This window comes from Physcomitrium patens, chromosome 2, assembly GCF_059467195.1.
Source record: "Physcomitrium patens ecotype Gransden chromosome 2, ASM5946719v1, whole genome shotgun sequence".
In the NCBI taxonomy this organism is placed as follows: Eukaryota; Viridiplantae; Streptophyta; class Bryopsida; order Funariales; family Funariaceae; genus Physcomitrium; species Physcomitrium patens.
This window is the reverse complement of record NC_143411.1, coordinates 1,302,450-1,314,917: the sequence shown is the minus strand read 5'-3', so window position 1 is coordinate 1,314,917 and position 12,468 is coordinate 1,302,450. Positions and strand designations below refer to the sequence as shown.

The 12,468-nt window shown below is 40.9% G+C and overlaps 3 protein-coding genes across 5 annotated transcripts; 1 reads left to right on the top strand and 2 right to left on the bottom strand.

Annotated features, from left to right (window-relative positions):
* Positions 1-827: 827 nt before the first annotated feature.
* On the bottom strand, positions 828-2,924 carry LOC112275648 (signal recognition particle 9 kDa protein). The gene is made up of 4 exons (XM_024506192.3): positions 2,712-2,924; positions 2,447-2,515; positions 1,583-1,676; positions 828-1,296 (listed from the first exon to the last, which is right to left on the bottom strand). The coding sequence occupies exons 1-4, from the start codon at positions 2,781-2,783 to the stop codon at positions 1,220-1,222; spliced, it is 312 nt and encodes a 103-aa protein (XP_024361960.1). The 5' UTR covers positions 2,784-2,924; the 3' UTR covers positions 828-1,219.
* Positions 2,925-3,185: 261 nt separating this feature from the next.
* On the top strand, positions 3,186-4,139 carry LOC112275639 (protein MHF1 homolog). Its single transcript, XM_024506185.3, has one exon. It carries the CDS (start codon positions 3,309-3,311, stop codon positions 3,792-3,794), a length of 486 nt encoding a protein of 161 aa, XP_024361953.1. The 5' UTR covers positions 3,186-3,308; the 3' UTR covers positions 3,795-4,139.
* Positions 4,140-6,799: 2,660 nt separating this feature from the next.
* LOC112278019 (uncharacterized) lies at positions 6,800-12,134 on the bottom strand. 3 transcript variants are annotated; one of them, XM_024510996.3, is made up of 10 exons: positions 11,540-12,134; positions 10,280-10,882; positions 9,838-9,978; positions 9,139-9,603; positions 8,889-8,993; positions 8,551-8,691; positions 8,148-8,351; positions 7,762-7,857; positions 7,501-7,612; positions 6,800-7,390 (listed from the first exon to the last, which is right to left on the bottom strand). In XM_024510996.3, the coding sequence occupies exons 2-10, from the start codon at positions 10,811-10,813 to the stop codon at positions 7,317-7,319; spliced, it is 1,872 nt and encodes a 623-aa protein (XP_024366764.1). In that variant the 5' UTR covers positions 10,814-10,882; positions 11,540-12,134; the 3' UTR covers positions 6,800-7,316. The 3 variants fall into 3 exon arrangements, with proteins under 3 accessions (XP_024366764.1, XP_090112772.1, XP_024366782.1); XM_090256646.1 differs by having other exon boundaries at positions 10,280-11,161; positions 11,540-12,089; XM_024511014.3 differs by having other exon boundaries at positions 10,280-10,899; positions 11,540-12,035.
* Between the last annotated feature and the right edge of the window lie 334 nt (positions 12,135-12,468).

Below are 12,468 nucleotides of genomic sequence, written 5' to 3'. Positions count from 1 at the left end.
ATGTTGATTTATTGTGAATGTATGTTTATGTGTGGTTCTTCGGAGCAGCAGCAAGCTCACAAAGAAACCTAAAGTTGCTGCCTCCTATGTGGCCTGCACCTCGGTGGGGAGCTTTCGCCCAAGCTGCTCACAATTTGTAATGTGCTTTGGCGTTATGTTTTTAGCCCCGGTGAGGGTTTCTAGGCCTGAAAACCAGGCTCTCACCCGAGCGACCCGGGTTCGAATCCCAGCAACGTAAATTTCCGAGTGAAGAAATTGGATCACATACTCTTTTTCTATTTTCTCTTATCTTTGTCCACCCTTCTCGTCGTTGCAGGCCTCCCGGCGAGAACCGATGCCACATACCTCGCCTTCCAACCTCACCTCCCATGCATGCGCGCTCGACGCCGACTTGCTACTACCGCAGCGAGACCACCGCTGCCCAGCAATTGCTTCAGCAAACAATTATATGATATTTTTCTCTACGAAATACCTCATTGCCAAAATATGATTGTATGAAATCTTAACAATTGTAAAACAAATAACGAAAACTATCAATTCAAAATCCCAATTTGATATAGTAGAAATAAAGTCCAAGCTTGTGCACTCTGATTCCCAGACAATCCCATGTCTTAAGCTAAAAGAAACGATCAGTCATTCCAGTAATCTTAACTATGTGAAGAAAAATTAAATTTCATGCGTTTCATTATTTTTTAAGAGTTGTTTAATAATAACTTATGTAAACCACATGACATGATCTAAAATATAGACGCTCATCAAACAAAAATTCAATTTCATGGACAGTTGCAAAGTAATTGGTCGACTCTGCAAACCAAATACTTCCACCATTGGTCAAAGATTGACTTTCTACAAACTTATATGAAACTTCAGCATTACAAACTTTTGACTGTAATATAACGTGATTCTCTCTTAAAAGAATTGCAACAACAGCCTCCATAATTTCTTCTTCCAAATCCATCTTCTGACCAAGGTTGGAATACTAGGCTCTCACACGGGCGAAAAAAAGGGGATATGCAAATATGTGATAGAAGATCTCGTAGAGTAATGTAGGTACCAAGTTCTCACACAGCAATAATTTAGCTCACCAAGTTCTATGCAAAGCAACTGCTGCCAGGAATACGATGACATTTTCTCAGCATACTCTCCGAAAAAAGGAGGGGAGTAAACTGCGTTCAACATGGTACAGAGGAATATCGAACTAAATATAGAATTCACGACCTCATTGTCTCCGCCCTCTTCCCTTCCTTGAAGGTGGTGGAGCTACTGGTTCTTTCGGCAAATCTTCTGGCACCTCAACTGCAACCATTGAAAAGGAGAAAATAAGAATTCAGCGGTGAAGTTCAGCGTGTATAACTTTAAAAATAATCCAGATCTACTTGAAAAGCAGGCGGAATCAGCAACTAATGTCTGAAAGTGGAAACAGTACTTGACAACGGTTAAGCAGTAAATTTTCTGGCCGTAAATGATACTACAACAAGCATATCACGCTGTGCAGGACGGCCACAGGCGGTTTAATCTTTTCCTCTGCATTAATTCAGGACTGCACCCCAAAATCAAGTCGAAACTGGGTTGTGATACGCACCATCTGGCCCTCGGGCCATCATGCTAAAAAACGTGTTGTTGAGCTTCTCCATCTTTCTTATATCCTGGGCATGTACTGTCTTGAACTTTAGACACTGCAGAAACAAATGGAAAGATAGTAGCCTCAATACGCATTCTACATTCTCTGCAAATGCTGATAAGTTGGGCGTGCAACAATGACAGAACGAAATGAAGAATAGTGGCAACTTGCACGCAGATCACCTCTCTGCAGAATTCTCCATCAACAGTTATCCTGTCATTTACATTTGTACATAATTTTAAGCAACTAAACAGACAAGTGTCTCATGTGAAACAATAGACTAACAGAATGCAGTTCGAGCTTTACAAGAGTAATTCAGTCATCTCTCCCTCACTAGCAAGGTCGTGAAAGCTATGAACATTTCTTAATATTCACCCGTCACTTTTGACAAACCTTTTCTTAAAAGATAGCTAGAGATCCCTCCAAAACTTAACAGCACGAAATGAATGCAGATTGCTAGAGCAGGCGAAAATAGGTGACAGAGATGTAGCACAACTGCTAAGACTTCCAAAACAAAAGCTGACTCTACTTCAGATCCGCAGTATTGAATTCGCTACACTAACACCAAACATCATCTCTCATGTCTAAATACGCGACCAATTCCGAATAACACATAGCGACCAAAATATGATTGTTTCCAGAAAAACCTGAAACCATCATTAGGCTTTCTCAAGATGCATAAATTAAGGATATTAAAAGACCTCTAGAGAAGTTAAGGTTAATCCAACATAGTGCAGCTCCAAAATGCTGAGAACCGCCGCACGTTGGAACCAGGTCCATAAGTCGTACATATCATAGGAAGTGATAACAAAGAGCACAACATACCACTTTATCGTCGGTGACTTTGAGAACGAGTTTGCCATCACAATGCCTGTATTTCATCACATAGCGCGTCTGGAAAGCATTGAGGTCAAGGCTCAAACCTTAGCAAAACCTAATGTAAAAACCACGCACAGGTCATACTACTTGTGAGGCATAAAACCTCGTCCCGAAGCTTCCACAACACACGTTCACTCGGTTCCGAAGCACTAATCCACCTCGCACAAAAATTCAAAACAGAATAGCATGACGGGAATGAAGGTAGGGATACAGCCACAGGATCGGAGCGGAAAAGCACGATAGCGCGTTCCTGAAAGTCTTCCCAATTTTCGATGTACACCATCGCTACCTGTGATCGCTGTTCAGTTGCTCCCTCGCTCTCGCTCTCGCTCTCGCTTCTCTCGCTGCAAGCGATGTCCTAAAAGCGCGTCAGAATTAATCTTCCGGTGAACCAAAGCTATGAGAAGGCAAAGGAGGCGATTGAATGGCGCGGGGAAGGTGGCACGATTGAGAAGGTGAGTTTGTACCTTCAAGGGTACGAAGTCCTACGAACGAACGAACGAACGAACGACCCTTGTTCTTACGTTTCTTTGTCAGAAAACCAAAATAAAACTGAACTTCACTAAAATAAATTTCCCACAACGAAAAACTACACCCCAGATTTTTTGTTGTTTCGCACCACTCTTGCCTTCTCAAAAGCATTTATTAAATTGTAAATAATAGAATCCACACCTATTTTGTTCGAGGTGACCACGTCTTCCCCAAAGAAACCCCGCCCGGGTAAAGATAGCCCGATGGGGGTATCAATAGGTTCATAAATCAACATTCCCCTTGTTTGCGTCTTCTACGGACTAAGAGTTGAGAAGTGATGCAGCGAGAGCGTGAAACAGAGAAAGGAGGAAGCAGTGTTAGAGAGGTGGTCGCGATGGAATCAGGTGCTGGAGGAGAAAGGACTCGTGATAGCGATGGCGACTGCGACATGGAGGAGTACGGGCAGCTACAGCAGCAGCTTCATAGCTCCAAAATGCGCCTGCACGATCGCCTCCAGGTTGCCACAATAGCCACGGCGGAGCGGACAGCGCACAAGTGCGGGATGAAAGTGTCCAGCCGAGTGATGAGCGCTCTTACAGATCTAACGTTTAAGTTTGCTGAGCGCTTGGCGGTGGACGCGGAGCTCTTTGCTCAGCACGCAGGACGTAAGAAGGTGGACACGGATGACGTCCTGCTTGTGGCTCGCAGGAATGAGGATGTGCTTGCGTCGCTTCGATTACTGGCACAGAGTTTCGCAAAGTCTAAAGAAAAAGGCCCCGAGAAAAAACGGAAGAAGGCTGTAGCTGACGTCCCCGACACATGAGGATGCACGGGCATCCACCTTCAGCCACGGGAAATTTTACTGTAGGGAGCAGATTTAGACGCAGGAGCAGATCACATGTAGAGCTTCGATGATTTTGTAGACACAAACGGGGCGTCATTTTGCATTGAGCAGTTTTGATCCACTCCTGCTTAATGTTCAATCATCGATGTACCATGTGAATGGAAAGCGCGATGCATCGTTCTGCAAGTGCAGAAGCAAGCAAATTCACAAGGATATATCAGGCCATTACGCCATTGCGTTAAAAATTGTATACAGAAAGGAAAAAAAGAAGAAGAAAGAAAATTAAATGCTAGCAGTTACAAAGCTAAGCAAATTTATCAGTCACACCAGTCAGAAATCTGCAATAGTTTTTTTCTAATATAAAAATCTCTTGTTCGAAACCAACATTCCTGTGCTCGCAGTTGTGCCCTCAAGACGAAACAAGAAACTGAAATGAAACAGCGGCCAGCTATAGTAACAGTCATAGCTGCAGCCTGGTGACTAAAACTCCTGTACACTCTTCTCTACTGTGAGAGATATGGATTTATGTCAGGATTTTGGGATTCGGAAGTGGCCGCAAAATAACATGAACACGTGAATAGGAAATTAGCTAGCAGTCCATGTTGCGAATTCTCCATAGCCAACGCAGAAATATGCATCATTTAAATCAGACCTCGATGGAAAACCCTAAAACACCTAACCTCACCTAAATCTCGTTACAGGTCACATTCGCAAACACGAGTCTATTGCTAAAGTAGCATAAAAAATCAATTCACAGTTTTAATGTGATTGACTATCTTAATACATTTAGTTATAACTATTTGTGAGGCTATACCTAGCGGGCATTACAGAAAAAAACATAAATATATGCTTTTATAAAAAATAAAAAAATAAAATGAGAACGCAGAAATGTTAGCAAGCTTGCGACATACAACATCAACGCAAGTTTATAGTCTCTTATGAATTTTTTTGAAGTAATTATGGAGAAATTGTTTTTAGTTAAAGATAACATGAATGTTGCTTCTAAATGTATATGTATGAGATGAAATAAAGATCTATTAATAATAGGCTTTTCTTTTTACTAAAAATTATGTCCCTTTTAAGATTTATTACTAGTTTTTTGAATTAGACAAATAATATAGATTAAGTATAAAATAATACTAAATTAGATTATTACATGTATTTTACAAGTCATTATAATGACTCTTTATTGTGTCCTCATAAATAAACATCATCATATAGGTAAGCATTTTTTCTAATGAAAAAGTCAAAAAGATAGATGTATTATTGAGAATTCTTTTAGAATTCTTTCAAAAAAAATTGTATTAAAATTTACAACAAATCTTCTTAGATGTGGTTATTTGTTATATCATGCTATTCCATCTCTTCAAAAGACAAGTCATTAACCAAGTAAAAACTTTCTTGTGGATGTTGCAAGAGTAAAATATGGTTCTTCATTTTCATAATAATTTAAAGATTTATTAATTTAACTTTGGATTTTTTTTCTTTTTTTTTTTTTTTTTTTTTTGATAAATAAGATAACAAAATATCAATTATTGGAGATATATGTATTCTAAAATTAAGGATTTAATATAAAATTAAATCAATATTAGATTAATTAATAACTTAATTTCAAATAAGAAAATTAACATAATTTGTTCAATTTTTTTCAATGAATATGGTTATTTTCAATATTTTTATAAAATATATGCTAATAATGTTTTAAATAAATTTTAAAATATTTTTTCTTTGTAGTAAGGTAAAATTTAGCAATTTATAATAGATACAATATTATATGTTTTTTCTTGCTATGTTTTTCTTATCCTAATTCAATTCCAAGCTAACAAAGTTTCTTAGTAGTACTAATGTGTTGATTCTATTTAAATTATTGACAATAGCAACACTCAATCATATTTGTATTAATATTGATTTCTTTATAATGACATGGTTTTATTATATAGTAACATCTAAACTAAAGTATTGATGAGATAGAATCAAAGTTGGATTATGTGAATTGTTGAACAAAGGATGGCAAGTGCAACCTCTTTAGGTGTAAAAGCTACAATTAAGTTATTAATTGTATAAAGAGTTAGTAGTTGAATATTTTTATTTCTTATAATTTCAAAAGATTTGGCATTTTTTTTTTTTTTTTTTTTTTTTTTAATATTGTATGGTATCTATAAATATATCTTTTAATACTTAAATTCATTTTTTTTTTTAATTCTTTTATTTTGGTCAAATCATTCATTCTTTTTCTCAAACCTCAACTCAATTGAGCATGCCAAAATCCAAAGAGAATGTGGCCATGTACAATTATATTAGCCATCTAATTCCCCAAACCTCAACCCAATTGAGAATTGTTGGATGATTCTCAAACAACACCTTAGAAAACATTTCTTGCAAAGAGAAGAGACCTCATGATGCCCAACAATTGTTTGAAGCAACACAAGAAGAGTAGAACCTTATTGATCAAGGCACTATAGAGTAATGGATAAATGAGATGCCTACAAGATTGTAGGCAGTTCTCAATGCAAGTGGAGATCACACTTAGTGGTGGTGAAGCTTAGATGGTACTCTTGTGTAGTGAGCCTCACCAAAGCATTGTTTTTCATTTCTTCTTTCTTTATGACAATGACACATTCCTCTATTACTGTTATCATGTGGAAACAAGCATTTCTACATCACGATTGGCAATTTTTGCTACTTCCAACTTGTGTAAATAAAACATAAGTTTATATTAGACCTGGTGTGAAACTTTGATACGTAACAATGGATTTTTCACTCATTTCCAGATTGAGTGAAAACTAGGTAAACAGATTTAAAAGTGCAATGTCGTATACCAACTAAGAATAAGATTTGTCGACTCCGTCTGGCTACTTTTCTACGGATCTTTTGCTATGGATGTGGTTGCCTGAACACGATAAAAGGTTACCATATACGAGGAGAGAGAGAAAGAATATTGCAAATCGAGAAGCTCATACATTGCAATTCAATGCTCATCTGCAAACCAGGAACGTCCAGTAGTGTTGTATTAACCACATGCACTCTGGTCTGTGCGGTGCATGTTATTATGCGTGTCCAAATGCTTTCCCAAGGCTTTGTAAAACACCAAAGACCCAAGTGTCAGTCACTAAAATAATTTTGTGGCTGCTTTGGAAGGTCACAGTTTCTACCTACTACATGAGAAACCTAAACCTCTTCCAAACTACCAATTACATCCTCTCTACCTCTTTCTGTTGGGAATGGAGTATGTTCGCTCTACTTTGTCCCTCAAATACAACTGGCCTCGACAAATAAGAAACAGATTTCTGCTGGAGATGGGTTGTGCACTACTGACATTACAAAACCTTCCCATATATAGGCCTCACTGAAGTCTGAGTTGCACGAGCTGCCAACAGAAAAGATCATGCAACCTGGTTGTCTCCACCTAACATATAAACACATGAACAGATATTGAAACAACCAGCTGAAGTATGAACAGGGGCTCAAAAACTACAGGTGGATAAATCTCAGTCCAGAACTTTACTCCATGCTGCTGCTGCGGTCCAACCTATCCAGTGCTTGGAGGCCATACATTTGACGGATGTTCCCAGTGGCTGCACAGCACGGCTTCTGGTTTAGTATTGACATCCTAATTACAAGAGGTTCTGAGGTTGTGCAACAGTAACAAATTTGCAAGAAACTAATAAATAGATGTTTGCAGTACCAACTAGCCAATCGCGGAAATGCCCTTGAATAGCCGAAATTAGTTCCCGTTCCTTCCCATCCTCGAGTAATGCAGTCTTCAGATTTTGCTTCAAGGTTTCAGCTGCCTTACACTGCTCACACAGTTTAATCAAACACGGGATACATGACCTGTGATAATATCTTGATAAAATAAACAATGAAATAACAAGTACATTAGAGGAACAAGACCTTTTACATCATCAAATAGATTCCACTTACAAAAGAGAGAAATAGGCCTTACCCTGTGCTGTTGAGCAAGAAGATATGGCTTGGGCAATAAGAAGGGATTTGCCCGGGTAAGAAGCTGCTCAGAATCAGCTTCATTCCATTTGGGAACCTGTAAATGCCGAATTTTCTTTAAAAATTTAAAAATACAGAAGGTCGAATACAGCTCCAAACTGCTGAGCTGAAAAAGGTTACAAGGACACCATGATTTCTAGTATTTCCTCAGAAACTTCTAAACTTAAGTAATAATCCAACTCAGCACAGATGGAAGGGACAGCCGAAGAGGAGGACAAGTTCATTTATATTATCCCCAAATACAGGGGAAAAGATGCTATGAAAAGGACAACACTAAACAGGACACATTACAGTCGACTCTACAACCACTCAGAAGTATGAACCTACCGAAAATGTCACGAATTTCTCTGGTTGGAGCAGTGTTGCGCCCTCAGATTGAACATCCGTAGAGCCAGCAGGATGAATGAAGGCGTCGTGAGGATTTACCGTCCCTAAAGTAAGTATCCTGTCCCATTTATTCACTGTCGCATCAACCCCAACCTGTGCCAAGTGAGCTTCCAATTTTGGATAGAACGTATTGTATGGAGCCACCTGCATGAGACGGAAAGCAGGAGTTAAAATGTAATAAATTGTCAGATAGGACTTTACTCTCTGTAGATGAGACTGTGTGGTCAGTATTCTCTGTCTTGGCATGGAACACTGCAGTTTACTTAAATCAATCATCCAGTTACGACGAAGACAAGGGATGATTTTGCTTCGAATTCCAGAGAAATGCTGAGGATGCCCTTACCTGAAGTTTGTGATTATCCCCAGTGAACAATGGCCGTTGATTCACTCCAAGATAGAGAACACACTCACGGCAGTTAGCGATAGTTATACGAGCTGTTGGCACAATTATTTGAACTCTCTCGCAGTACTCCACTCTTACTGCCTGCACACATTTGAAATCGGAATTGGGATCAAGTCACTCCCTTACACTACACAGAGCGGCACTCATTCCTTGAGCCACATCAGGACTTCCGTTATGGCATCATCGTTAACCCCGAATGCTTTGCAAAACCATTCAGACAGCTAAAAGTTCCAGATAGAAGAGCATGGAATAAAGCGAGCAGATAATATGAGACTCACCTTTCCAACAGCTCCCAGTACAACAATGGAATCCGAACAGCCAAACACGGATACGTATTTCAGTGGTGCAAGTACATACACAACTGAATCATGGCAATGAGCCACCTGCAAAAAAACCACGAACATGTAGATCATTTAGCACATGCTCATTTAAACGCGCAACTTCAGATGTTTAAAGCAATGATACTCCAAACATCTGAAACATCAGGACTGTTCAAACAAGTTATGCTTAAAAAAATTATGCTTTCACCTTCACAGAATCCCCTTGGATGTCATCTTCTCTTTTCAATACGGATGCCTTCATGACCCCATCCACAAACGTCACACCCTCTGGTTGCCAATTATTAGACAAATGTACTACTCCATTCGGCACAAGAATAGTTCGGGCACTGGACGGTGTTGGACTAACAGGACCAGCTGTTGCGTCTGCCATAGTTACATCTGCAGCCTCAGAAGCCAAGCTCTCTGCAAGATTAACATCCATTACTTCCTTTTCGTCTTTTCCCAGAGAGGTCTCTCTTAGACTCTCTGAAGCAGCGCATATGTGCTGTTGAACCCATTCCAAAACTTGCCCTACAGGCACAGGAGCTGCTGGCATATCTGGATCTGAATTAGCGAAAAAGGGGGCTGCCTGACTCAAATTCACCAACTCTGATGCGGCGTTCTTTGCTTTCAGAAGTAGTCCTAGATGCTCGAACTGCTCAGCTGTGATAACCTGAGGGGATCAAACATCATGTGTGAGATATACTGGTAACTTTTGCTATTTTTACTCAACAACTTGGTCAAAATAGCTCGCCTACTCTTTCAGCAATGCACTAGTCAATATTGAGGGCCTTAAATTCCTAATCTTTTTCCAACATGGATACTTTTTGAGTGCAAAGATGCCTCTCTTAACATGTGGAAGGCTAATATCACACAAAAACTTATTTGACGGGTGAACATTAATTACCTTATTATTGCTGTTCTCTTCTGCTGTCTCTGCTAAAAGATTAAGAAGATTCGGCAAGTGTTTTTGCACGTACGTCAGCTGATTGACTTCCTCTTCTGCTTGGCTCGGCATTGACCGTCGAGACACTGTAGATGATCTAACCTGTCAAACGCCTCCAAATCTGAGAAATTGAGTTCTTGCAAGTCTAGAATCCTAATTCCTAAAATTCTCTTTCGCAAAACTTTGAGCCCAACGCGAGAACTACACGCCACTCAGCTTGTTACGATCTCTCGTCAACTAAGAATTGTACAAATTCCCGCGAGTAGACTAAGTTCCAAAGTTGCCCGTCTTAAACGTCAATAGAACTTACTTGAAGACTTGATAGCCACCGCTTGATTGACAACAAAAAAAGAAAAAAGAAAAAAAGCATGTGAGATGATTCGTCAAAAGGGTAGATGAGAACCTGTAGGGGGGACAAGGCAGGAAGAAATCCATCGATTGCGGAAGTGGAAGGCCAAACATCAGCGACGTCTGCAGCGTCTCGATGCGGTCGGGAAGGAACTCTTCGGTAAGTTTGAATATACAAAAATATCAGTAGATCATCGACATCGGCACCTACGGAATCGATTTCAGTCACCGGGGTAGTTGCCAGGAGATCCACGGCTTCTCCCCCATCATTCAAAACAGACGCTAGGGTGTCAAGCACCAAATGAGCATGCGCCTCCGTAACCTCCAACGCTGCCGCTATGCCTTCTGTACCCACTCGTTTTCTATCCCCCGAAGCTGGAACGGTATACGAAGCATTGGAATTGATGCTCAAAGCCCATGTTGAAATAGGAGGAGCCTCCTGAAACAACTTGACACGGAGGTTCTTCAATCCAGAGACAACATCACTATGCAAAAGGTTTGGCAGTGGCAGTATGCCATACTCAAACGCCTCCCGCCGCACATGAAGGCACGGTTCTGTGTTCTTGCTTGACGCTGACCCAACGCTCATCTTTTCCTCTTGCCTTCGCTTTTCACCTCCCTTTTCACTACCTTACTCAAACTATCAACTAACTAAAGCCTGCAACAAGCCAAGACCTAGTCCAGCACACGTGAGAATGGCCACCGATCCTGATAGAAATATATGCTAACAACTGTTCATCCCACTGAATCATACAAGCTCTGGACAGCAGTTGCACATTCTCATGACGCTTGCAAATAGCACGACGCAAAATCATTGACAAAGACGATACATATGATGATCGCTTTAATACGGAGTACAAATCCCTACTTTTGTTTACAGAAAACAAGGTCACTCATTTATAAAATCGATCCAATGTCTGCATATCGATTTCTTCTCCTGCGCCATGAATTTAAGGATCAAGAAAAGTACAACCACATAGAACTTCAGCATACTAGTCAAGCCACTTCTCGGATTCGACCACTCAAAACCACCAAGATCGCACTTCTCAAAAAATTAAACTAGACACAGTGTTGGCTCCAGCTAAACGGTCTACAATGGTGGAGATAGCACCTCTAACAGACCGGAAAAGTTCGAGACGAAGAGGTAGTGCACACATGAATCGAAATTCCTACCATGAGGCATAATGAGACCCCGATCAGACCTCGTCCACATTCCCGTTCTTTGTCATTTACCACGTCAATGTCAACATTCAAAGCGGTGAACTCTTACGATTTCGACCGAGTCACAAATTCAAAGAAGAGTCCCGACACTTACGTGATTAAAGACACGTGCGCAATACTCTCTCCCACGACGCACTACTCCTGTCACCTGCAGCTTTTCTCGCAACCTAACCCTAAAAGCAGTTACTCAAGCCCAGTGTGGTCTGCGAGGTTCATCGTCGCATCGCCAGTCCGCAACCAAAAACCATGCTTCGTGCACTCCGCTACCTGTCCGAACATACTCACCCACTCTCGGCCTCCCTCAGCAAAGTATAACCCTACAACTTCATCTGCACGCCAAGATCCATCCCTCCGCGGCAACCCACTACTCTCCGACCTCGTACCACTCTCCCTCGAAACTGCATCCCCACCCGGGCCTCCAAAACCCACAGTCCATGTGTACACACACACACCAACCAGCACGCCCTCCCAAAACACTCCCAAACCCACAATGAAAACAGGATAACAACCTCCAAGCTTCCCAACAACTCACGCCACAGGGACGCGATCACATAAAACCAGAAATGTCACAATCTAGGGAAAGATCGAGAAAGGGGCGAAACCAGAAAGAGAGAGAGAGTCGGGGAATGTAACCCCAACAGTTTGCTTGTCCCCTGGAGCACCGAGGAACCAAAGACGGAGTCAGGAAAAACGGAGCGAAGGACGACGAGGATGATAGCCTTCCCTTTCGATGATAGATAGATTGCAACCGAGATGGAAACGGGGAGACAAACGCCGCAGCCACGCAGGCAGGTTGGGGGGGGGGGGGTGGAGAATTATTCTTCTTTTTCGTCAAATCCCGCAACAACTGGATTAAGATGGTTATGAGCAGGCCACTTTAAATTAGGGAATACCCTGAAATACCTAGTGTAGCAGAGACACTTCATTTTAGGTGAATTGGAGATGGATGAAAGTTGGCAACAAAAGTGTCCAAAAGCATCCATATCCATCAAATTCGACAAATGCTTTGAGTGCAAAATACTC

What these genes read in the sequence shown, in the direction of transcription:
- LOC112278019 (XM_024510996.3), bottom strand. Translation starts at nt 10,813, where the DNA reads ATGAGCGTTGGGTCAGCGTCAAGCAAGAACACAGAACCGTGCCTTCAT. An exon ending in AAGAGAACAGCAATAATAAG is followed by an intron (nt 9,604 to 9,837) that starts GTAATTAATGTT and finishes TGATCCCCTCAG; the next exon opens with GTTATCACAGCTGAGCAGTT. An exon ending in AGAAATTCGTGACATTTTCG is followed by an intron (nt 7,858 to 8,147) that starts GTAGGTTCATAC and finishes CGGCATTTACAG; the next exon opens with GTTCCCAAATGGAATGAAGC.
- LOC112275648 (XM_024506192.3), bottom strand. Translation starts at nt 2,783, where the DNA reads ATGGTGTACATCGAAAATTGGGAAGACTTTCAGGAACGCGCTATCGTG. An exon ending in AAGTCACCGACGATAAAGTG is followed by an intron (nt 1,677 to 2,446) that starts GTATGTTGTGCT and finishes TTGTTTCTGCAG; the next exon opens with TGTCTAAAGTTCAAGACAGT. An exon ending in GATGGCCCGAGGGCCAGATG is followed by an intron (nt 1,297 to 1,582) that starts GTGCGTATCACA and finishes CAATGGTTGCAG; the next exon opens with TTGAGGTGCCAGAAGATTTG.
- LOC112275639 (XM_024506185.3), top strand. Translation starts at nt 3,309, where the DNA reads ATGCAGCGAGAGCGTGAAACAGAGAAAGGAGGAAGCAGTGTTAGAGAG.